Here is a 21964-nt window from a genome sequence, read left to right on the forward strand (position 1 = left end):
TCTCTACCAGGTTTTAAGCTTCAAACAGAAACCTAGTCTGTCTTGTTCATCCCTTTATCCCCAAAGCCTTGGAGCAGCGACTGGAACATAAACATTTGTTGAATAAATGAAGGCACTGATAATTATAAGGATGACAATGAAACCTCAGACGACCTGGCCACAAATTCCAGCAATTTCCTCAAGAACAAGAATTGCAGTTCAGAAGTAAGATGCTGGAAGACTGGAAATCCGACAACAATAGATTTGGGCTGAAGTCTGGGGGAAGGGGAGGAAACATATTGGAATTTTGGCCTTTTTTTTCCTATCTAAGGACCCCAGAGGCCTGGCAAAAGGAAACCTTTTGACCAGAAACTTCAGCCCAGCCATAACACATATTTTCCGTCCATGACTCTTCGCAGCCACTTCAGCTGGGTTGCAAATGCGCAAATACCTCTAGGACCCCGGGTTCCTTTCTGTTTCTTTATGAATGAACCGGCTCCAATCTGCGCACGCGCAGCTCGCGGTTCTCCCGCTCCACGTGAGACCCACCCTTCCCTCCTGTTGGCGACCCCGCCCTTATTCTTTCTAATGGACCAATGGCGAGCAGCCTGGGGGGCGGAGCCCGGAGCGGCGCGGCAGTGTAGTTCCCCCCGCGCCCGGCTTCCTCGCGTTAGTCGTGCTGTGTTGTGATCACGTGGCCAGCTCCGGGCGCGGCGCTTGTTTTGGTTTCCCTCTAGCTTGCCCCTGGCAGCTTCAGGGTGAGTGAGTTTATTGCACGGTTTGCCGCGCTCTCCTACACCTGACCGCCTCCTCTTCGGGCTCCCTTAGCCCGCAGTTCTCCAAGCCCCTCCGGGCGGGCTCCTGCCATGCCGCTAGTCCGCTACAGGAAGGTGGTCATCCTCGGATACCGCTCTGTAGGTGAGTCTCCGCCCTGGGGAGAGCACGGACGCACCGCGGCTTTGTGGCCAGAGGGGGCGCGCTGCCGCGGGAGCCCGAACCAGGGAGGAATGGTGGCCTCGTTTGAATGAGGGTGTAGACCGAGGATTCAGAGCGTGGAGGAGGAAAGGCCGGGGTAGAGGGGATGCAGGGAGCGGGGGTCGTAAGGGTTAATATGGATTTGGGTGTAGGAACACCAGAGTGGTCCCCAGCGTTACTCTGTGGGTGGGAGTGGATGCAGGGGACGCAGTCTGCGTGGGGCAGGTAGTCGTAGGTGCCCTGGGGCGGGGCGGACTTGACGCTAGGGAATCCCGGGTCTCCTGAGGGTGGGTGGGAGAGTGGGGAGGAGGGCGGCGGTAAATGCTTCCTGCGGCGCTGCTGGATGTATCTTGTAGCGAAGGTGCAGAGACCAGGGCGAAAAAAGGATGAGGTTAGACTAGGGAAAAGCATTGCTTGGGGCATTCACCGGCTGGTGGTACAGCCTGAAAGGATAGAGGATGGGAATGTGGATGGAGGATTCGGATACAGTTACCACTGTCCCCTGCAGGGAAGACATCTTTGGCACATCAGTTTGTGGAAGGCGAGTTCTTGGAGGGCTATGATCCTACAGTGGAAAATAGTGAGTAGACTTCTCCCTTAGTCTGACAAGAATGGGGCGGGGAAGGTTTGGGTTCCCAACCCAACGCCATAATTTGGAATTCCTCTGGCGTTAAGAGCTTGATTTAATGAAATCTAATCTCCTCCTTGTCAAGCAGTCCTGTTCTATGAGTGGTGCTAGAGTTTGGATTTTGCAAGCTACTGTGTCCAGGGTGGTTTCGATGTAGACTAAAACCCTAGCATTGTTGCTCCAGTTTCCCAGCGAGTTCCCTGGACCTGGTCCATCCATATGTCATCCTAGGGTTAGGAATGTATGGGGGCACATATTTCTGGCCCTGCAAAGTGCTCCAAAGTCAATTTTTCTTTTTCTTTTCAGCTTACAGCAAGATAGTGACTCTTGGCAAAGATGAGTTTCACTTACACCTGGTGGATACAGCAGGGCAGGTACCAGTTTGGGGTAGTATCCAAATGTGGCAGTTCAGCCCTGGGAGGTGAAGTCTGTTAGCCTCTGTGGCTCATCTGTAAAGTAGAATGAAAAGAAAAGCATTTTAGCAGCTCACAGTGTGCAGGGCTTTTTGGAACTGCTACATAAATTCTTGTTGAATAGAAGTAACTGGATTGGGGAGTGTCCCAGGGAGAGTCCCTTGGATGCAGTCCCATCAGTCTTTGCCATCTAGGTATTGATGTTTCTTTTTCTTGTTAGGATGAGTACAGCATTCTGCCCTATTCATTCATCATTGGGGTCCATGGTTACGTGCTTGTATATTCTGTCACCTCTCTGCACAGGTAAGTGACCAAGGCTGTGGGTGGGGAACCTAGGAGGACTTGAGGGCCATCTCAGAACTAAGATTACAGCTCCATATCTTTTGTTTGAAGCTTCCATGTCATTGAGAGTCTCTACCAAAAGCTACATGAAGGCCATGGGAAAACTCGGTGAGTGGACCTGGGGAGTAGACATCCCGTGAACATGAGCAGGTGGAGGAGAGTCAAGGGGAGACTTGGTCCAAGTTAGGGAGGAGGCCAGCACATAGATATTGCTTAGGCTGATGGGGAGTTGTTCAGCCTGACATGAAGGGAGTTGGGGTCCATGAGGAACGGAAGAGGACCTTGTAGTGACTGCTGTTTCCTCACAGGCTGCCGGTGGTGCTAGTAGGAAACAAGGCAGATCTCTCTCCAGACAGGTATGTGACTCTTTGGAGCTCAGGCTGAAGGAAAGTGAGCTGGACTAGGAATCAGTTGGGCCCTAGTCCTGGCTCTGCCACCAACTTGGGCAAGTCATTTCACCTCTCTTCATTTCTAACTTTGAGATAGAAGATAACCCTTCTATCTCAAAAACCATCCTTCCATATTTCAAGCTTCAGTACTACATTCCCCCATCACTCCTTTGTTTACCTATGTCTTCTCCTTCCTCAACCCTCCTCCCAAACCTTGGGAAAATGGAATGGGTCAGAGGAGGTCTAGATTCTAAAGATTTTGCAGAGAATATGGGGATATTGCTATCTTCCATCTTCATGTCCCAAATTTGCTTCCAGGGAGGTCCAGGCAGTTGAAGGGAAGAAGTTGGCAGAGTCCTGGGGCGCAACATTTATGGAGTCTTCTGCTCGTGAAAATCAGGTGCTTGGCCTGAAGATTATGAAGGCAGGGGGAGGGTGGTGGGTAGCACTGTTTGGTGGTGGGGATGGTGGGGGAGTGGGATGTTTACGTCAGAACTGGGTGGTATTGGCACTGAACTAACTGACTTATCCCTTGCAGCTGACTCAAGGCATCTTCACCAAAGTCATCCAGGAGATTGCCCGTGTAGAGAATTCCTATGGGCAAGAGCGTCGCTGCCGTCTCATGTGAGCCCTCAAATATGGGGTAACTGCCTTGTCTTTGCTCCTGGCACTTGCCAGGTTCTGGTGGGGCAGGCCCTCAGGACTTCACGGGTATTGTTGCCAGCTGTGACCCTGACCCTCTGGGCACACAGTGTGGTACCCTCATGTTTGCACACTTTCCCCAGGCTCCAGCGGTCTGGGTGTCAATGTTTACAAAAGGGCAAGGATGTCTAATGGGCACTGTCCTCTAGACCCCCCCTCCCCATTTTTGTTAAATGAATTCTGTTACAGCCTGCAGAGTTGGGGTACATGGGTCCTGATAATTATTTATACAGGACCCAACCTCCTGTGTAGGGTTTGGGTATTGGCTGGGTTTGGGAAGCTAGGGATTCCTGAATAGGGGCTGGCTCCCTGGGATGACCGTGTATATATGCAAATAAACTGAGAAACCTTTTGTTGTTGACCTCTTGTGTCTGAGGAGAGCTCAGAGCCAATATCATTCTTAGTTTTCATCTTTGCTAAGGACTGATGGCTATGGTCTTTTTGGTGGTGAATCAGAGCTAACTCTTTCTTCCCGCCTCATTCCTATTCCTTACTCCTCACTCATTCAGGACCATTACCCTAAGACTTACTACTTGCTTGTCCCATCATTCTATTATGCTGTATTCTCTCTACACAGGTATCAGTTGTCACTTGGCTGCCACTCCCATCCATGTTTGTAGGCAGAGGATGTACTTAGTTCCTCTGGTTCTCAAGATTCCTTAACTACTGAAACACTGCCCTCTAGTGGCCAGTTCCCACATGCTGGGACCCAGCTTCTGTCCTGGGGCCCTGACATTTGCTGGAATTCAGGAGAATAGGATTTGAAGTGGAGGAAGGAAGCCCTTTATTCCTAATGAGGTAAGAAGTAAGAAGGAGTGTGGAGGTAGGGACTATGTTATGAAGTATTATGGAGATTTTGGCTCTCCAAGAGAGATGAAGAGTAAAGAAAGAAACAATGCCCCTGCTGTATGTCAACCCCTATGTTCCAGTGCCTTTCACTAAAATGGACGTTCTTTGCTCTTTTCACGCCTCTGGTGACATTTTCATACCTTTCACACCTTTGGAATTGTGCTATTCTGCCCTTTCTTATTCACCTGCCATCTCAGTTCAGAGTCCATCTGGATAACCTTTCAGCTAGAAAGGTTTGGTCCCATCTGCCTCTACTTTTCCAATCCCCCTCACCCCACCTGCCACCCTAGGGCCTAATGGCCTAATAAGTCCTCCAAGTACTTGTGAGCATTACCTGAGGGAGGGCATAGACCTTTTGGGGGAGACCGAGATGCCTTGTCAATGTCCTTAGTTGGGGAGGATGGACAAAATCTAGGTGTGCTTTTTATCTATGACCTTGTCAGTGCCTGGTTCCAGAGACTGGTCAGGCTTACAGTTGGGGGTCATGGTTTGTTGAGCTGGCAGACCTGCCAGCTGCTTTTGCTTCTCTGATCCAGAGTCTAAAAGGAAATGAGGGCTATTGGAAGAATCATACTCCAAAGAGCAATCTTGGGTGTCTCAGGAGTCTCTTTAGGGCTGTCACCACCTCTCTCCTTATATTTAAATTAGGTCTTTTTGCACATCTGACCTGGGATACACCTTTCAGGGGCCTAACCTCCTGCTGAGGTCTGGGTTAACTTGCAAACGTCTAAGGTTTTCCAGAATGTATTAATAAGCAATCTCAAGTCTGGTGGCAGTAAAGAATAATGGTTAATAGCTGGGCTGGAACAGCAGTGCTTCCTCTTAGCTGTGTGATCTTGGGCAGTCACTTAATCTCTTGAAGCCTGTTTCTTATTTATGAAGTAGAGCTAAATCTATGAAGTAAGGCTAATTCATAGGGTAGAGGTGAGAATTAAATGAAGTAATACATGCAATGCTCAGCATAGTTCCTCATATATAATAAGCCCTTAAGAAATGGAGTTTTTGCTGGTGAGGGTCTGTCTTGCTCTGGCTCTGGGTATGGAGAGTAGGGAGGGGCCTTCCATTTTCCAACTTCTGTGTCTTGGTTAACTATATTCCACTATAGATGGGAAAGGTATAGGGTCACTGCTGAACTTTTTTGTTGAAATGGACCTGAATTGTCTGTGCAGAGAATACTGTTTGTGTTCTAGCAGAACACTGTGTGTGGCTAGTGGAGGACACACCTGGTCCTGAGCCCTCCAGGGCACTGCCCAGTAGGGACTGAGGTCTCCAGCACTATCTGATATGGAAGCCACAAGTCACATATGGATATTTAATTTAGTTAAATAAAATTAAAAATGCAGTTTCTGGGTGGCACCACCCACATGTCAAGGGGTCAATAGCCATATGTGGCTAATGGCTACCATATTTGCCAGTGAAGATATAGTACATTTCCATCATCAGAAAGTTCTGTTGGACAGCTCTGCAAACCCTTTCTCATAAATCTAGCCCTGGACCTAATTTGCCTGCCTCTTTCCCCACAACTCCCTTAAATTTTTTTTTTTTTTTTTTTTTTAAATCCTAGTATAAAATGGGGCCTTTGGTTTGAACCATGGCTCAACTTCTCACTAGCTGTTGTTCCTTGGACAATTTTTACCTATTTTAGCCTCAATCTCTTCACCTATAATATGGAGAAAATACTACATAATTTATAATGAGAGTGAAGAATAACTAAGACATAAAAAGTGTCTAGCACATAGTTAATTTGTCTCCTCTAGTCACCCGAAGGGTACTGTTAATGTAGAAAAGGCATTTCAATTCTTTTCTCTCTTCCAGACTCGGGGTGGGGAGTTGGGGGGTTGGGGTGCCTGCAAGGGGTGTGTTAGGATCTTGTCCAGAGTAACAGTAGTTGGGTCAGGTGACTTCAAGACTCTCAGGTACACCCCTCGGCTTATTACGAAAGGGTACACAGGCCCTGACGACCTAGAGAGAAAAGGAAGGGAAGCTCTGCATTTATATTTTGATTGGGATGTGGTGTGGTGATTGTGGAGGGCACTGACAGCCCTTCTTCCTCTCACGAGGGCGTTTCGGAACCAGAAGGACCGGCTAGAGACTCGTTCCGGTTTTTTTCGGGCCCCCGAACGTGGCAAGAACCCACCCTTTGCGGCGCCAGGCGCCGTGCCTCACTTTCTCCATTTGCGGACTCCAGTTCCCAGGATGCAGAGCTGCGGCCAATCTCCTGGCTCTTCTTCCATCCCCCTGCCGGGAAAGATTGCCCCTGGCCAAGGGAAGGGGCAGTTGGAGTTTCAGGGACCGGTGACTCCAGGAGAACGGAATTAGAAAGTGGCATGAGTCCTAGTTTCACCGCCCATGCGGTAAAGGAGGCAGTTCCTGGGCCGGGGCGGAGAGGAGGGGGGCTTCATTCCCACGTGTCTGCACAGCGGCCGGCCCGGCGCAGTCGGGGTTAACCTGTGGCGGAGGGATCCCGCAGCGTGTGCGTAGAACTGCAGAGTCACAGCCTTTCCTCCGAGAGGACCGTATCCCTCCGCCCCTTCGCTCCAACACAAAATAGGGCCGCGTCTTCTCCTTTCTCCCCTTCTGGAGTGGGGTTCCCCAGGCAAAAGGCCCCCTTCGAATCTCGCGCCGGAGGCTTCACGAATCTCCGCGACTGCTGCCGAGGTCTTGGGCCAGGAAATAGACCCTTCGCAGGAACCACCCTACCGGCCGAACAGGAGGCGGAGGGGGGGAGGCGGAGCGGCGCCGCGCTGCACTACTTTCCTCTCCGGTTGCAAATGGCTGCCTCGTTCCCCACTTTCCGCTCAGTTTCCTGACCCCTCGGCGCCGGGAGCCGGGGTTGGGCCATGCACCTCTAGGCCCCCCGCGATCACAGCCAGCTGGGGGTCTAAGGGGTGCCGCCGATCAGAGCCCGCCAGGCCGGGGGCGGGGCAGCTCCCGAAGCCAGAGGGGAAGGGAGGCGAACGCAGGGCCTGGAGCGGCCAGAGGGGAGCGGACAGAGGGCTCGCACCGCCCGCCCCTTCCCCTTCCTCGCCCACCTACCTTCCTCCCTTCCCCGGAGGGAGTAGAAGGTGGGGGGCTCGCAGCCGCCGAGGGCGAGCGTTCGGGGTCGAGGAGCCCCTGCGCTGGGTGTGTGTCAGGTTCAGCTCCGCGGTCCCGCCGGCTCCGCGTCGCCGTAGCTCGCGCGGCCCCGGGGCACTGGCCCGGGCGGGGAGAGGGGCTCGGCGCTCCTGTGAGGGTCTCACGTTCCATTCGGGCCCGGCGCGGGGCGGCGCGGCATTCCTTCCGGGCTGCTGGGGAGGCGCCTCGACGTTCCATCTGGAGAGTCTCGACGTTCCGCCCGAGCCCGGCGCGGGCGGCCGGGGCGCTGGCCGGGCACTGGGACTGAGAGGCCGCCCGGCGACGCGGATGCGGAGCCTGCTCGCCCAAGATCAAAGCCACCGGTGCTCTCTTTGTGTCCGCTCGGGATTCGCCGCCCTGGGGCTGTCCATGGAAACCTAAACTGCTGGAACCCAAGGCAGAGAACCCCTCCTTCGGCTTCTTGATTTTTTTGTGGGGGGGGGGGGTGGGGGACGGTGGCCACTCCGACCTGGATTTACCGTTCTTGGACCCCCTAGGCCCCCCCGTGCGGGGGGCGGCTGTGATCGCTCTGGCGGTTGGAGGTCGGGGAGCGGCCCGGGCTCTGGCCATGTTCTCGGATGAGGATTTCTGGATCACCCTGTGAAGAGGTGAGTGAAGTCCTCCCGGTCAGCACCCAGAAAGGGTTGGACTGGGGGCTCAGCCAGATGGACTGTCTTGGCCGGAGCTGGCCTTTAGATTGGAGAACGGAGTGCCAGAGCTGGGGAGGGTTCCTTTGGCAGGGTCTGTCAAGTGAACCTGAGCCAGTCGCCGGGGCAAAACTGAGGCCTGGTGTCTTAGGGTGTGCCTTTTTAAAGACTGGGGGTTCAGGGAACCACGGGAGTTTGGGAACTTGGCCAGATCGCCTTTCTGCCTGTTTATTTTTGTGTTGGGGGAGCTCGACTAAACTAGGACCCGGGACCTGATGCCAGCACCAAATTCCAGGCTGCTTCTGCTCCCCCAGGGCTCCTTGTGTGCCCTGGGAACAGAATAACTTGGGGTGGGGGGAGGGAGGGTGCCACTGCCGGGTCAGACTTACTGCCAGGTTGGACTTTAAGGTTGTTTCTACCCCGCTGGGCACCCAAAGCAGTCTCTGGGAAACTCACAGAAGCCTAGAGCCTTCACCAGGCCTTCTTTCATTGGGCAAAGGGGAGAGTATGTGGAAATGGACTAGTGTGATGAAGGGGGTGGCTGGGGCAAGAGGGAGGCGGGGCTGGGGGCAGCTCTGGCCCTGCTGTTCAACTAGAAACTACCCCTGCTGGTCAAAGTGACCCCAGCGACGGGGCCTAGTGCTGTCTTAGTCTGCTTTGCCTCCCCTTCTCTTGGGATGGACATAATCTCCAGGGGATTATAGAGGAGGCCGTTGAGATTTGCTCCCTGTGAATGTGGGCTCAAAAAAAATAGCTTTTGTCTCCCGCTTTCTCCCAGCCTAGTGTGGAGAGCTGGCTGCCCATAAGCCCCTAGTCAATCCTGCAGGCTCCTCCCAGACCTGTCCAGCCCTTTTCTGACCAGGGAACATTACCTGGTCCTCTGATCCTATCCCAATCCTGTAGAAGAGGGTGGCCTGTACCTCTTTGGAGGAGAAAAGACCTGAGCAGAGATGTTTCTCCTGGAACCCAGTGTTTCCAGCCTGGGAGGAGGTGTTGGGGAGAAGGGGTGTGTGTGTGTGTGAGTGCATGAAGGCTGCAGCAGGAGCCTCACGCCTCTGGGCTCTGGGCTCTGGGCTGGGACAGCCCCTCACACCTGTCATACTGCCCAGCAGGGATTTGGCTGGTTCGTTTTGCTCCCTCACCCCACCCCCTCCAACATACGTACACTCTTTGAGCCTGGTCTTGGAAAGGAGAAAATGTGGGCTTTGCCCTTGAAAGATTTCTGAGTGGGTAACCCTGAGGTGAGAGGTGGCACAGGAGTGGTGGAGTGAGGTGAGCTGTTACCCATGCTCTTTGCCCCTGCCTCCCAGGACAGCTTCTCCTATTCTCTGCACCAAACAGCTTCCTTAGGAGAGGACCTCCCCTTGCTAGTTGTGGCTGACCCCAGGATGACCTGGGAACAGTCTGGAGGTCTACAGGGCTCCCGTTGCCATTTGGATCCTTCCTGGAGGGCTGACCCAAAATGGGGGGGGGGTGGAGAGAGGTGTGGTTTATTCTCAGACTGGGAACCAGGAAGTCCTGAGTCCTGAAGAGCTGTTCACTCAAGGGCCTGCTTCACCTCTCCAAGCTTCCATTTCCCTTTTGGCTGGGAAAATGGAGTGAGAGCTATTGGTCTGGGATGGAGGCAGGGAGGAGACTGGGTTGAGATAAGTCCCTGTCTTCTTCTTTACTGTTTGGGGCCTCTTAGGTCTAGGACTAGGGGGAGCTAGCACAGTTTTATTCCTCACATCTGTACTTTCTCTCTGGTATCTGTTGTTCTCAGAGGAAGTTTGACCAGGCACTTGCCCAGTGTAGAGCTCTTCCCCCTGGTGTGTATGTGTGTGTTTGTGGTTTCTGGCTGTGATGGGGTAGGATGAACCTGTGGTCTTTATTTTTTTAGATCTATTCAGGGGCCTGATAATGGTGGGCCTCAGCTTTAGGGTGCAGATACTGTACAGCAGGGCAGGGGTAGAAGATAGGGACTTGGGGGTTCAGGCTTCTTGGGGGTGCACCTGGATTCTTTTTGGTGCTGTTTGGAGGGTACTCTGCTCCTTGCTTCTTGATCTTCCATCTTCAATGGCCCCATGAATGGGGCTCTGGGTTTGGAGGATGTTGGTTCTCACCCAAGGCTGGACGAAGGTGATTTCTGTACCTCTCCAAGCAGTGCCAGTCTTACCAGCCTGAGAGGGCTGCGCTCGGGGGAGGACAGAGGAATTTGTTCCTCTGGCCTTGTGCGAGGCGGTCCTCCTCCCACCTACTGTATTATCACTGTTGCTTTTGATTTCTTGCTGTTTGTGACTCCTTTGGCCTCAACTTGAGAGCAGAGAGGGTAGAGGATCTTTGGGGAGCATGTGGTAGAAAGATATATACAAACATTTAGGAAACTTTGAGGCCCCCCTCTAGACCTGATGTGGTCAGGCTCAAGATGACTGAATAGGAAGAGGGGGCTGGCTGGTGCCCTGGCCTCCAGCTCCCATTTCTGATGGGTGGCTTTTAAGGGCTCCTTGAAGTTCCAGAGTAGCTTTTCTGTGGGCCCACCAGATGACCACCACCAGCAGGTAGGTTTGGGAAAGAGAGCTGATCTTGGGATGGCGGTGACAGGTATCAGTTACTTTGTTTTCCCTATCTAATAGAGAGTGTGAGGGGAATACAGTAAAATAATTTCCTTTCCTGTGACGTGTCTCAGGAGGGGCATTGCCAATCTCTGGAAATGGAGTGTGAATTCAGGGAAGGAAGAATAATATTGCGGTTCTTAGGTAATTGATTTACCAATCTTGGGCACCTTGGAGGGTTCCCTTTGTCTCATTTGCCCCAGTCATTCAACCCCAAGCAGCTGACTGGGGTTTTGCCTTCCAGTTTGGGAAGAGGGGCTGTCCTAAAGTAGTTGTGGTCCTTCTGATTAAACAAGAGGAATGGGAAAGGTGAGAGACAGATTTCTCAGACTTTTAGTTAGGGTTTGGTCTTAGAGATCAGTCCCCCCACCACCACCTCTGCCTCCCACGACCACATTCTCTAGGCATGCTGTACACTTTCTCTGCTTAAGTCCCTAGCTGTCTTTCTAAGAGCTGCTCATACCTGTCCCTTTCTTCTTTCTTCTATAGGATCACTTTCTTATTCCTTACTTCTGTAATTCTTCTTATCTTATACACCTGTCTTTTTTGCACTGTGTTTAGTTCTCTCTGAGTTCTAGGCAGATATTTCCAAAGGTGTGGGTCTCACCTTCTTGGGTTTAGCTTTAGTGTGTTTCATCTGGCTCTGGGATGGACAGGGGCCATGGACTGTTACCCTCCCCCCATTTCCCACCTCACATACAGTATGTGTGGAAACGCTGCTCGAACGGAAGAGGAAGGAAGCCACTTACTCTGCTGTGTCCGGCCCCTGGTTAGAACTCCAAGTTGCAATGTGTTTACTGAGACTACATCTCCCAGCATGCCTAGCCACAGGCCTGACTACACATGCTCAGTAACTCTTAGGGCCCACTTCTGTTAACTACTAGGGACATCTGAGGTGGAAGGGCAGTTGGCGTTGCTGAGGGCAACGACCTGAGGCCTTCAGACTGGGTGAGACCCTGAACTCAGTTAGGGCAGAGGCCAGGGGCTGGGCCTGACCTGGATTTGGGTGGGCAGTGGGTAGAAATTAGGGAATTTCCTCTGTTGTGATTGAGATGTCCTGGTTGAAACCAGTGGAGGTGGGGGAGATCCACCCATACCTGGGCTTTGGTTTCAGTAGTATGTTCTACCTCCTGCAGGACTTCTGGGAGAGGGATTTGGGCTAGACTTAGACTTCTTGGGTCATGACTACCTTTGGATTGACACTGATAGGCCTCTAAGATGGTAGCTAACTTGAGACTTGGGGCAGAAGGTCAGCGGTTAGCGTCTACCAAAAGCCAGGAACTCAGAGATGAGGCAAAAGGTGGTACTGGATTTGGACTGAAGGTGCTTTAGTCGGATGCTGTTGCCCTGGGAACTCTTATGGCGGAGACTAGAGGTGGGAAAGGGGAATGGATCCCCTTCGAATCCAGAGTGGGAGAAGGTATGCGTTGATTTGGGAAGGAAACAGGCAGTGGGATAAGGGTCAGGGAGAATGACTTTCCTTGTTTGTTGGTGTGGCTTAGCTGTGATGTCTGCAGGGTCTGGACACCATTAGATGCCTTACTCCTGGGATCCTGGGAAAAGGGCTTACTGGAGAGACTTACTAGACATGTAGATATCTCTCTTGGCATTGACAGGTCTCCCCGAGAGGGCCCTGCCCAGTCGGAGAGAGGGATGGACAGCCAGAAGCCGCCTGGTGAGGATAAAGATTCAGAACCGGCAGGTAAGTAGAGCAAATTCTGGGTTTGCTGACAGCTTTCTACTCTTCCCCAGCAACCTTAAATTTCTGGTCCTCACCCGAGGACGTGAGCTAAGTCTTTCTATAATTGAAGGACTTTGTTCTTTGGGACAAAAGTCAAAATGTGTACACTATGGCCCACCTTGGATTTTTGATAACCTCATGGGTCTGGCAAGTGGACTACTGTTAAATGGGGATGATGGCTGATGTACACTGCTCCTTCTGTTCATTCAGCTGATGGACCTGCAGCCTCTGAGGAGTCAGGTGCCACTGAGCCAGACCTTCCCAACCCACACATTGGGGAGGTCGCTGTTCCCAGTTCTGGGAGTGCCAGGCTTCAGGAGCCTCCCCAGGACTGCAGGTAATGAGTTTGGGGAAAATGAGGTTATAAGGGCACATGAGGATTTGATTTGAGAGTCTGGGGCTTTCACAGAGGAGGATACAAGAAAGGGAGAGTTTGGAAAGCATGGATGTGCCCAATCATGGGGTTGTCAGGGGTACCTGTTGGCAGGGGCCTGGCACAGTACTGATGCTTGTGTGTCCACAGTGAGGGTCCAGCACGACGTTGTGCTCTCTGTAACTGCGGGGAGCCCAGTCTGCATGGGCAGCGGGAGCTACGGCGCTTTGAGTTGCCATTTGACTGGCCCCGGTGTCCAGTGGTATCCCCTGGGGGGGACCCAGGGCCTAAGGAGGCAGTGCTGCCCAGTGAGGACCTATCACAGATTGGTTTCCCTGAGGGCTTGACACCTGCCCACCTAGGAGAACCTGGAGGTAAGTGAGGGGAAGTGGATAACTAACTTGGTCAGGAAAGGGGTAAGGGGTGGATAGCCTTGAGCTAGTGATCGCTTTTTTGTTAACTGTTTTTCTGTTTTCTTCTTCCCACCTGTAAAGGGCCCTGCTGGGCTCATCATTGGTGTGCTGCGTGGTCGGCAGGCGTGTGGGGGCAAGAGGGCCCAGAACTATGTGGTGTGGACAAGGCCGTCTTCTCAGGGATCTCACAGGTGGGGCTGGGGCCGGGGGATTGCATAGGTGAGGCAGAGCTGGTGGACTTCTGAGAGTCAGGGTAGAATGGAGGAAGGCAGTGGGTGTACTGGGGCAGAGCTGGTGACTAGACAGTTGTTCCAGAGACAGCCAGCTGACCCCGAAGCTTTGTCTCCCCCTTTGCAGCACTGCTCTCACTGCACCAGGCTCGGTGCCTCCATCCCTTGCCGCTCGCCTGGATGTCCACGGCTTTACCACTTCCCCTGTGCGACTGCCAGTGGTTCCTTCTTGTCCATGAAAACACTGCAGCTGCTATGCCCACAGCACAGTGAGGGGGCCGCACATCTGGGTGAGAAGTCCTGCCCTTCGGTTGTAGGCCAAAGGAGGAGCCAAGCGTGCCCTGGATTTTTGTGCTCTGCAGCGCACCCATCAAAGTCTATAATTATTTACCATGGTCTGCCCCACTAAAATACGTGTGAACTTTGTGAGTGCAGGGGCTTGGCCTGTCCGGTTTACCACTGTATCTTGCAGTGAGTGCCTAGTGAGTATATTAGGCAGACACCCAGTAACTGTTTGTAATTCATTCTTTCTGTGTGCATAGAATGCCTGTTATATACAGCACTGTGCTGAGTCTTGCAAGGAATCTAGTTGACCTGTCCTCTCTGTCTCTTCCCACCACAGAAGAGGCCCATTGTGCAGTATGTGAGGGGCCAGGGGAACTGTGTGACCTGTTCTTCTGTACCAGCTGTGGGCATCACTATCACGGGGCCTGTCTGGACACTGCTCTGACTGCCCGCAAGCGTGCTGGCTGGCAGTGCCCTGAATGCAAAGTGTGCCAAGCCTGCAGGTAAGAATGGGAGGACAGGAGGAAAGCCTGAAGTAAAGCACAGGGAGGGCAATGAGGACCCTGTAACGTGCCTGGTGCCTCTGCAGGAAACCTGGGAATGACTCAAAGATGTTGGTCTGTGAGACGTGTGACAAAGGATACCATACTTTCTGCCTAAAACCACCCATGGAGGAACTGCCTGCTCATTCTTGGAAGTGCAAGGTGAGTGTCCCCTGATTCTGCTTTATTCTCCATTCGGCTTTCTACAACCTCCCCAGAGTCTGCTGTGGCAAGTCCTGTGCTGTCTTCCAGTTTCTAACATGTGACCAACGCCTGCTTTGCCTGCTCCCTTCTTTTAGGCATGCCGGATTTGCCGGGCCTGTGGGGCAGGCTCAGCAGAGCTGCATCCCAACTCTGAGTGGTTTGAGAACTACTCACTCTGTCACCGCTGTCACAAAGCCCAGAGAGGTCAGCCTGTCAGTCCTATTGCTGAGCAGCACCCCCCTGTCTGTAGAAGGTAGGAGGTATGGGCTGGAAGGGATTGGGATGGGGAATTGGAAGCACTGAGATTGGCAGATGCCATGTTGAATCAAGTGGACTTCTAGAGGGGAGCTGTAAAGCGGGCAGTACAACCCACAGCATTCACATCTCGCCCCAGTGTGCCCTCTAGGAGTTGATAGTTGGTGAGAGCCACAGTGCCTGCTCCCCTGTACCCTCTGCAGATTCTCACCCCCAGAGCCTGGCGATACCCCCACTGATGAGCCCAATGCTCTGTACGTTGCTCGCCAAGGACAGCCAAAGGGTGGGCACGTGACCTCTATGCAATCCAAGGAACTGGGGCCCCTGCAATGTGAAGCCAAACCACTAGGTGAGTAGGGTTTGAGGGTCCCTGAAATTAATCCCCTTCTGTTCTGTGGCAAGGAACAGTTTCTGCTTTACTCTAGACTCTGTACTTTCTGTGGAGTAGAGCCGAGCAAGATTGGACCACAGTGTGTTATGTCTGCAGGGAGAGCAGAGGCCCAACTCGAGCCCCAGCTGGAGGCCCCCCTAAATGAGGAAATGCCACTGCTGCCCCCACCTGAGGAGTCGCCCCTGTCCCCACCGCCTGAGGAGTCACCCACGTCCCCGCCGCCCGAGGCGTCGCGCCTGTCCCCACTGCCCGAGGGATCACCCACGCCCCCGCCGCCTGAGGCACCGCACCTTTCCCCACCGCCCGAGGAATCTCCTCTCTCTCCACCGCCTGAGGAATCTCCCCTGTCTCCTCCACCCGAGTCATCACCTTTTTCTCCACTTGAGGAGTCTCCCTTCTCTCCACCAGAGGAGTCGCACCCATCACCCCCACTTGAGGCACCCCTCTGCCCACCAGCTAAAGCACCGCTTCTGTCCCCACCATTGGAGGAGTCTCCCCTGTCCCCTCCACCTGAGGAACTGCCCACGTCCCCACCGCCTGAAGCATCTCGCCTGTCTCCACCGCCTGAGGAGTCACCCATGTCTCCTCCACCTGAAGAGTCACCCATGTCTCCGCCACCCGAGGCATCTCGTTTGTTCCCACCATTTGAAGAGTCTCCCCTGTCCCCTCCTCCTGAGGCGTCTCCCCTCTCTCCACCACCTGAGGCATCGCGCCTGTCCCCACCGCCTGAGGACTCACCCATGTCCCCTCCGCCTGAAGACTCGCCTATGTCCCCTCCACCTGAGGTGTCACGCCTGTCTCCACCACCTGAGGAATCTCCCCTGTCCCCACCACCTGAGGAATCTCCCACGTCCCCTCCACCTGAGGCTTCACGCCTGTCCCCGCCACCGGAGGACTCTCTCACCTCCCCACCCCTGGAAGATTCATCTGCTTCCCCGCCACTGGAGGGCTTGCTCACGTCCCCACCGCTGGAGGAATCACCCCTCTCGCCACTGCCTGAGGAGCCTCAACTCTGTCCCGGGCCCGAGGAGCCTCGACTCTGTCCCTGGCCTGAAGAGCCACACCTGTCCCCTACATCTGAGGAACCATGCCTGTCTCCCACGCCTGAGAAACCGTACCTGTCACCCATGCCCAAGGAGCCGCACCTGTCCCCCCAGCCCAAGGAGCTGTGCCTGTCCCCCCGGCCTGAGGAGACGCGCCTGTCCCCTGCCCCTGAGGAGCTGCACCTGTCCCCTGCACCCGAGGAGCCTCGCCTGTCCCCTGCACCCGAGGAGCCTCGCCTGTCCCCTGTACCCGAGGAGCCTCGCCTGTCCCCTGCACCCGAGGAGCCAGGCCTGTGCCCCACACCTGGGGAGTTGGCCTTGATTCCTCCATCTGGGGAGTCACCCCTATCCCCCCTGCTTGGAGAGCCGGCCCTGTCTGAGCCTGGGGAGCCACCTCTGTCCCCTCTGCCTGAGGAGCTGCCCTTGTCTCCATCTGGGGAACCATCCTTGTCACCTCAGCTGATGCCACCAGGTAAGGGGATGATAATACCCCCTTACCTTGGGACAGCCTTATTCTTTATGGTAAATCTAGTTTAAGAACCTGTCTTTTTCTCTTTCCCTCCAGATCCTCTTCCTCCTCCGCTGTCACCTATTATCACAGCTGTGGCTCCACCTGCACTGTCTCCTTTGGGGGAATTAGAGTACCCCTTTGGTGCCAAAGGGTACAGTGACCCTGAGTCACCACTGGCTGCCCCCATCCTGGAGACACCCATCAGCCCTCCACCGGAAGCTAACTGCACTGACCCTGAGCCTGTGCCCCCTATGATCCTTCCCCCATCTCCAGGTTCCCCAATGGGACCGGCTTCTCCCCTCCTGATGGGTCCCCTTCCCCCTCAGTGTTCTCCTCTTCTCCAGCAGTGCTCCCCATCGCAGTGCTCCCCTCCTGCTCTGCCCCTATCCATTCCCTCCCCCCTGAGTCCCCTAGAGAAGGCAATGGAGGTCTCAGACGAGACTGAGCCACATGAGATGGAGACTGAGAAAGTCCTAGAACCCGAGTGCCCAGCCTTGGAGCCCAGCCCTACCAGTCCTCCCCCCTCCCCTATGGGAGACCTTTCTTGCCCTGCACCCAGCCCTGCCCCAGCCCTGGATGACTTCTCTGGCCTGGGAGAAGACACAGCCCTTCTGGATGGGACTGACACTCCTGGTTCACAGCCAGAGGCTGGACAGACTTCTGTCAGTTTGTCTAGTGAACTTAAGGGTTCTCCTGTGCTCCTGGACCCCGAGGAGCTGGCCCCTGTGACCCCTATGGAGGTCTATGGCCCAGAATGCAAACAGGTAGGGCAGGGCTCCCCCTGTGAAGAACAGGATGAGCCACGTGCCCCAGTGGCCCCTACCCCACCCACTCTCATTAAATCCGACATCGTTAATGAGATCTCCAATCTGAGCCAGGGCGATGCCAGTGCCAGTTTTCCTGGCTCAGAGCCCCTGCTGGGCTCTCCTGACCCTGAGGGGGGTGGCTCCCTGTCAATGGAACTGGGGGTATCTACAGATGTTAGCCCAGCCCGAGATGAGGGCTCCCTGCGGCTCTGTACCGATTCGCTGCCAGAGACTGATGACTCGCTGTTATGTGAAGCTGGGACGGTTGTCAGTGGAGGCAAAGCCGAAGGGGACAAGGGGAGGCGGCGTAGCTCCCCAGCCCGTTCCCGCATCAAACAGGTGAGGGATTGTCTGGCTACTGGATGTGGTCAAAGTAATGCCACTATCCAGAGGTACAGTTTTGTGTCACTGATACCTTCCCACCTGGGTTACTGGCTTCTAAGCTTTCAGAAGTTCTTTAGTCCAACTTCTTATTTTATTAAGGAGAATAGATGAGAAAAGTGACTTGCCTGGGTTTGTGGTTAATCAATAATAGAATTGGGATTCGAAACTTAGATCTCTTAACCCTCAAGCCAATATTTTTTCTCATTGTACCACGTTGGATGCTCTATCTTCTTGGGGCAGGGGCGGGGTTGGGGACTTGGGTTTGAGCCAGAGCTATGTAACTCATGGTATCTGTAGCTTGACTTCTTTCCTTGCCCAAGCTCTTGGGCTTGGGCTTTATTACCCGTCTTACAGTGTCCATTCGTCTCTTCTCTTCCCTTGGAGCCTGTGGACCCAACATACAAGCCCTCAACTTCTCTAATCATCCCCTTCTGTCACTCAGGGGCGCAGCAGTAGTTTCCCAGGAAGGCGCCGGCCACGTGGAGGAGCACACGGAGGACGTGGAAGAGGACGGGCCCGGCTGAAATCAACTACTTCTTCCATTGAAACTCTGGTAGTAAGGAGAGGCCTGTCATCCCTCAAATATGCTTCAGTGGCCCTTTCAAAATGAAACACCCTTTAAAACCTGCCAGGCCCCCCCACACTTGCCTACCTGCCCACTAGCCTCAGGCCTGTATGGTTGTCTGTGCTCCTTCGTCCACTTGGCTCCCGGCTTCTCTGATATCTCTGCCGTTGGGCTGAGGCCCAGTTTGGAAGCTGGGATGATCTTCTGTCTCCTAGCCTCTTTTATCTTAGCTAGGGATTTGCACCTCCTTTCCCGAACACCAAAGAAGAAAACAGCTTAGTTGGGGCCGATTTATGTGGCTCACTTTACACAACTCTCTGCCTATAAGGTTGCTGATATCGACAGCTCTCCCAGCAAGGAGGAAGAAGAAGAGGATGATGATACCATGCAAAATACCGTAGTTCTCTTCTCCAACACAGACAAATTTGTCCTTATGCAGGTACCATACTCGTGTAGTCCCGTCCTCAGCAGTGAGACCTGGCATACTGGCCTCTGTTTTGGGGGCGGGGGGCGGGGATGGAAAGATGAAGAAATCCAAGGACTTACGTCTGGCAGAAATGGTCTTTGCCCTATTGAAGCTTATAGTCTTGGGAGCTTATGTGTGTTCACACCTGAATAATTTGAAACCGATAGAATTTTGTGATATGTGTTACTTTCCCATCCTGACCATTCTTTACCTCATCTTATCTTCCATTCCCTCTTACCTTTATCCACATTATATATGGCTATATAAATTCAAGTTACTTGCTCAGGTGAGCAAGGAATCCTAGCAGGGAGCAGCTCCTATGGGATAAAAAGGAGAAGCAGGGTCCTTTGTGGCTTACCGTGTCCTAATGCTGTGGGGTGGGGTTTTGATTCGCTGCATCCCCAATCTCAGATTAGTGTTGTAGTTGGTTGGCTGGGACTGAATGGAGAGAAGACTTCTGGTTGGACGTTCGGGTTTCTGTGTTTCTCCAGGACATGTGCGTGGTATGTGGCAGCTTTGGCCGGGGGGCAGAGGGCCATCTCCTTGCCTGTTCCCAGTGCTCCCAGTGCTATCATCCTTACTGCGTCAACAGCAAGGTGAGTTCAGGGCCCAGGAGGTGTGGGCAGGGGGGATGGGATGAATTTTCTCTTAGTCTAGGCCCCTGTCTTGGCCACATGACTTCTCAAGGTGGCCACTAGTCATGAGAGTCATTCTTCAGTCACCATGGTTATCAGACTCACCTTGGAGAAGAGTACGCCGGAACTCATGGTGGTCTTTGTGGTTTCTTTTTGGTAGACTATGACTTTCTAGTATAGTTCAATCCATTATCTAAACTGTTTAATGTTAGTAATAGAAAAGATGATATAGTCTGTAAACAGAAAATCAAAATCATAACACAGTGTCCACAAAGAGAAAGAGTGTTTTTGACCCAAGCATGATTTACTAGTTTCGGAGTTTTCCATTACTATTAATTTGTTTCTTGTTCACTGCTAACATCCACTAATTTGCAGCAGTAGCAGGTTCTAAGTGTTCAAAAAAGTTTGGGAGAAATAAAACCTAATTCTATCCACAATATTAAATTTGGGGTAGTTGGCTAGTGAAAGATTGCCAATGGGGCAGTGGTCAGATGAGGTTCTTCTCTGATCCACAGAGAACTCTGGGAGCCTAAGTTTAGGGACACTATTCCTCCCTGTGCTCAAATGAAAGTCTGGCCTATGCACTGGGGTTCCTTTAGCCCCACCCATATTTGTGCCTTCCCCCACCCCAAAGAAGTTCTGCCCTCCCCTCTGTGTTGTGCTCTGAGGAGTTCCCATCTTCCACACCAGATCACCAAGGTGATGCTGCTAAAGGGCTGGCGTTGTGTGGAGTGTATTGTGTGTGAGGTGTGTGGCCAGGCCTCTGACCCTTCACGCCTACTGCTCTGTGATGACTGTGACATTAGCTACCACACATACTGCCTGGACCCCCCATTGCTCACCGTGCCCAAGGGCGGCTGGAAGTGCAAGTGGTAAGGAGACTTGGGATCCTCAGAGGGACCTGGGGCCTGAGACGTTAGAGTAGATGTGATGTTGAATACACAACAGAGGGTGGGTTAAGAGGCCAGGCTGGTTGCTTGGTTCTTAGTGAGGGTGCCCCTGGGTGCCTCTGGTAGGTTAGGTGCTGAGGGTCTGTCACTCTGTTCCTACCAGGTGTGTGTCCTGTATGCAGTGTGGGGCTGCCTCCCCTGGCTTCCACTGCGAGTGGCAAAATAGTTACACACACTGCGGGCCCTGTGCCAGCCTGGTGACCTGCCCCATCTGTCATGCCCCATATGTGGAAGAGGACCTTCTCATCCAGTGCCGCCACTGTGAACGGTGAGGACAGCCCTTTCTCCTTCCATTGGCACCTCTTTCCTGTTCTCATCCTTGCCATTGCCTGTGCTCATCTCCTGCTTCCCTTCTGTCAGGTGGATGCATGCTGGCTGTGAGAGCCTCTTCACAGAGGAGGAAGTGGAGCAGGCAGCCGATGAGGGCTTTGACTGTGTCTCCTGCCAGCCCTATGTGGTAAAGCCTATGGGTGAGTACCGGGTGCGGATGCAGGGGAGGAGTGGAGGAGGAGTCATGATAGGGGAGCCTTGCTTTGGGACAGGGCCTCAAGCTCCCTCGGTTCTGTCCTTCTCTCCACAGTGCCTGTTGCTCCTCCAGAATTGGTGCCTATGAAGGTGAAAGAGCCAGGTGAGTCACAGAATGTTTCAATGCCAAAGCCAAAGGACACCATTGAGTCTAGCTCCAACCCCCCAACTTCATCTCCTCACTTCCCGGGGAGGAAACTTAGGCCCAGGGAGGTTGAATCGCCTGTTCACAGTCACCCTGTAAGCTAGTGGTGAAGTTATGACTACAACCAAAGCCTCCAGTTTTCTGGGCACTTTCCTTCAACTGGGCAAGGTGGCTTCTTTATTGCCAGAATCTCACCTCCAAAGAATACAGACAGCACAGTTCTTTGTCTTCAGTGAAGGGGGCCAGGGTCATCTCCTCCAGCATGATGTGGGCACTGTTCCTGGCATCCGAGGTGATGTGTGCTAACATTCATCAATTGGGAGCCTCCTAACCACAGATATCTAGAGAATATGTTTGGTGAACTTAGGGTTAATCATAAGCAAAGCCAGGCTTCTGCAGTAGGATCCCCCTGGGTCACTCATAGAGAATCCAAGCTTCAGCTAGTGCCCAAAGGTGGCTTTCCCTCAAACCACAGGCTGGACTTTGGTCTGTTTCTCTGTCATTGCTTTTGTGACTGCTGGGGACTGCGGCTGAAACTGGGAGCCCTGGTTTCCCTGGGGCCTCCAACCAGGTTCTTGTGCTCTTCCCTCTTATGCAGAGCCCCAGTACTTTCGCTTCGAGGGTGTGTGGCTGACAGAAACTGGCATGGCTGTGCTGCGTAACCTAACCATGTCTCCCCTGCACAAGCGGCGCCAGCGGCGGGGACGGCTCGGCCTCCCAGGAGAGGCAGGGCTGGAGGGTTCTGAGCCCTCGGATGCCCTTTGCTCTGATGACAAGAAGGATGGGGACCTGGACACTGATGAGCTGCTCAAGGGTGAAGGTTGGGCTGGGGAATATTGGGGAGTGGCAGAGTAGTAGGAGTGGACCTGTG

The 21964-nt window shown here is 53.4% G+C and overlaps 2 protein-coding genes across 7 annotated transcripts in view; both read left to right on the top strand.

Moving 5' to 3' along the window:
* The first annotated feature begins 671 nt into the window (after positions 1-671).
* RHEBL1 (RHEB like 1) lies at positions 672-3766 on the top strand. Its single transcript, XM_037845033.1, has 8 exons — positions 672-897; positions 1463-1534; positions 1889-1956; positions 2216-2298; positions 2389-2445; positions 2646-2693; positions 3045-3126; positions 3265-3766. Exons 1-8 carry the CDS (start codon positions 846-848, stop codon positions 3352-3354), a joined length of 552 nt encoding a protein of 183 aa, XP_037700961.1. The 5' UTR covers positions 672-845; the 3' UTR covers positions 3355-3766.
* Positions 3767-6808: 3042 nt separating this feature from the next.
* The window catches only part of KMT2D (lysine methyltransferase 2D), a 37338-nt gene continuing 22182 nt past the window's right edge, over positions 6809-21964 (top strand). For 3 of the 6 annotated variants that reach the window (XM_037845026.1, XM_037845032.1, XM_037845029.1), the window contains exons 1-20: positions 6809-7999; positions 12246-12331; positions 12581-12707; positions 12894-13117; positions 13238-13347; positions 13514-13676; positions 14009-14174; positions 14261-14375; positions 14513-14670; positions 14876-15021; positions 15160-16578; positions 16672-17762; positions 18250-18363; positions 18701-18811; positions 19330-19434; positions 20164-20345; positions 20527-20691; positions 20784-20893; positions 21004-21051; positions 21692-21913. In XM_037845026.1, coding sequence (XP_037700954.1) covers positions 12283-12331; positions 12581-12707; positions 12894-13117; positions 13238-13347; positions 13514-13676; positions 14009-14174; positions 14261-14375; positions 14513-14670; positions 14876-15021; positions 15160-16578; positions 16672-17762; positions 18250-18363; positions 18701-18811; positions 19330-19434; positions 20164-20345; positions 20527-20691; positions 20784-20893; positions 21004-21051; positions 21692-21913 — 4825 coding nt within the window. In that variant the 5' untranslated portion in view covers positions 6809-7999; positions 12246-12282. The remainder of the gene's footprint in view (positions 8000-12245; positions 12332-12580; positions 12708-12893; positions 13118-13237; positions 13348-13513; positions 13677-14008; positions 14175-14260; positions 14376-14512; positions 14671-14875; positions 15022-15159; positions 16579-16671; positions 17763-18249; positions 18364-18700; positions 18812-19329; positions 19435-20163; positions 20346-20526; positions 20692-20783; positions 20894-21003; positions 21052-21691; positions 21914-21964) is intronic. The other 3 variants (XM_037845027.1, XM_037845030.1, XM_037845028.1) reach the window with 2 other exon arrangements.

Source organism: Choloepus didactylus, chromosome 8 (assembly GCF_015220235.1).
Source record: "Choloepus didactylus isolate mChoDid1 chromosome 8, mChoDid1.pri, whole genome shotgun sequence".
NCBI lineage: Eukaryota > Metazoa > Chordata > Mammalia > Pilosa > Megalonychidae > Choloepus > Choloepus didactylus.

Coding starts and splice junctions, on each gene's coding strand:
- RHEBL1 (XM_037845033.1), top strand. CDS start 846: ATGCCGCTAGTCCGCTACAGGAAGGTGGTCATCCTCGGATACCGCTCT. Junction 1,535..1,888: donor TGATCCTACAGTGGAAAATA/GTGAGTAGACTT, acceptor TTTTCTTTTCAG/CTTACAGCAAGATAGTGACT. Junction 2,694..3,044: donor GCAGATCTCTCTCCAGACAG/GTATGTGACTCT, acceptor ATTTGCTTCCAG/GGAGGTCCAGGCAGTTGAAG.